Source organism: Eimeria mitis, genomic scaffold (genome assembly GCF_000499745.2).
Source record: "Eimeria mitis Houghton genomic scaffold, Emh_scaff1277, whole genome shotgun sequence".
Lineage (NCBI taxonomy): Eukaryota > Apicomplexa > Conoidasida > Eucoccidiorida > Eimeriidae > Eimeria > Eimeria mitis.
In genome coordinates, this window is record NW_013568556.1 from 1 (window position 1) to 1,716 (window position 1,716).

General features: G+C 50.0%; 1 protein-coding gene across 1 annotated transcript; it reads right to left on the minus strand.

The window, feature by feature from the left end:
• Window positions 1-31: 31 nt before the first annotated feature.
• On the minus strand, window positions 32-1,470 carry EMH_0033590 (uncharacterized protein; the record flags this gene model as incomplete). Its single annotated transcript, XM_013494764.1, has 3 exons — window positions 32-109; window positions 415-503; window positions 666-1,470. 3 exons carry the CDS (start codon window positions 1,468-1,470, stop codon window positions 32-34), a joined length of 972 nt encoding a protein of 323 aa, XP_013350218.1.
• Between the last annotated feature and the right edge of the window lie 246 nt (window positions 1,471-1,716).

Consider the following 1,716-nt stretch of genomic DNA (forward strand, 5'->3'; position numbering starts at 1 on the left):
TTTGTACCGTCTGCCCTCAACTGTGGGGTGTCTAAGCACTCACCGGTGTATGCGATGGCCCAGGCGTTTCCACTGGACTCGTTGACAGAGTTGATCCATCTGTGGAGGCCTGAGGAGAGCACAATGTGCCAGAAGAAGCGCTGGAAAATAGAGAACTGAGGGAACCTGAAGCCAAAGGTTACTTTTGATCCTCTAGGACTACGCACTATTAAGGTGCCTTCGTAAAGCAAGCTCAAGAACGCCACAGACGAAACGGACCAATGAAAGATAGCATCGCAGATCATGTGGCTACGGCAATGAACTTGTACACTGTAAGCTATATACAGCAACGCATTTGTTAACTTCCAAGGGGCTCTGTAGGAAGAGGCTCTTGAAGAGGCGATAATGCACACCATAGATGGCATTTGCACCCACCTGCGAACTGGTGGACTTGGGTAGCATAGCGCGCTGTAGCAGTATGCGAAGCGGGCTTTCTTGCTGCGATGCTGAGTTGCTGGATAGACCTGTAGACATTCCATAGGGATATGTGTATTGCTGAACACCCTGACTTTCTAAAACAGGCAGCTGACCATCGCGGCTTGCCCCACTACGAGCGGCCCAACCCTCCTGTTCCGGGCTTGGACTGCTCCCCCATGTTTGAAGCTCTATCGCACTGGCCCCGTCACCAGTGTGCTCCCTTGTGTCCTTCAAGCGGTCTGTGTCGTCTGCTGGCGATTCAGTGAATGCTGGATCGAGAATGTAATCAAGAAACCACTGCTGGAGGAGATCATCGTCAGAAGGATCCATTACTGCCTGGGGACGTGCCATGGACTCAGCTCCATGCAATGTGCCTTCGAATCCTTGGGTGCCTGATGATGTGCTAGGTTCATCATGCCTTTGCAAGCCTACAGAGAACTCCCGTTCCCGAGTTGAGACTGTCTGCTGTTGGGCAGAAGACGCCTCGGCAGACGAACTCCGTGGGATATCAAGATTTTCCTGCACGTTTGCAACCGTACTCTGCGAATCCTCCTCTAATAAAGGCTTCTTGAACTTCTCCACCTCATCTTGGTTACCCGTGCTATGTCGCCTCTTTCTAGAGCCTGTTCCGCTGCCAGGACTGGAGCTCTGGAAAAGTTCCTTGGGGCTCGAAGATTCCCCACTCTCTCCTCCACTAGCCCTTTCTATTAGCTCAAGCAAATCTTGGCACGCTTCATCTTCATCACTGCTAGCCAACCGTCGAGTGACTGCATTTTTTGAAAGCCAATGGCCTCCGGGAGACCGACAAAAATAAGCCGCGAGGACAAGGACCAAAACTGCTGAAAGTGCAGTTCTAATTACAAATGCCCTGCGTTTTTTACTCTGATGAGCAGAAGGTAAGGTTAAGTCGTTATGCTTGCCATGGCTGGTGGGGAACGAATCGGGCCACCTTGCAGCATCATTGTGCTGGCCCACAGGGGAGTGAAGCTCCAAGGTCCATGGGGTGGTTTGCATTTCACAGCAAACAGAATTAACTTCTTTATTTCATGGAGGAGAAGATCTAAAACGCATGACTGGACGGCACGGTTGGCACAGATGAGCTAACTTATCTGTCCACGATGGTTAACCAATGAAGGGAAAATTTGTCAGTAACCAGTTGATATTAGGCATAAGCATATGAGCAAAATTCTCTATCTTATAGCTCGATTGGTTCATTGTATGGATTCCAATGTAGTGCTGCTATACTGAGAAGCAACTGCC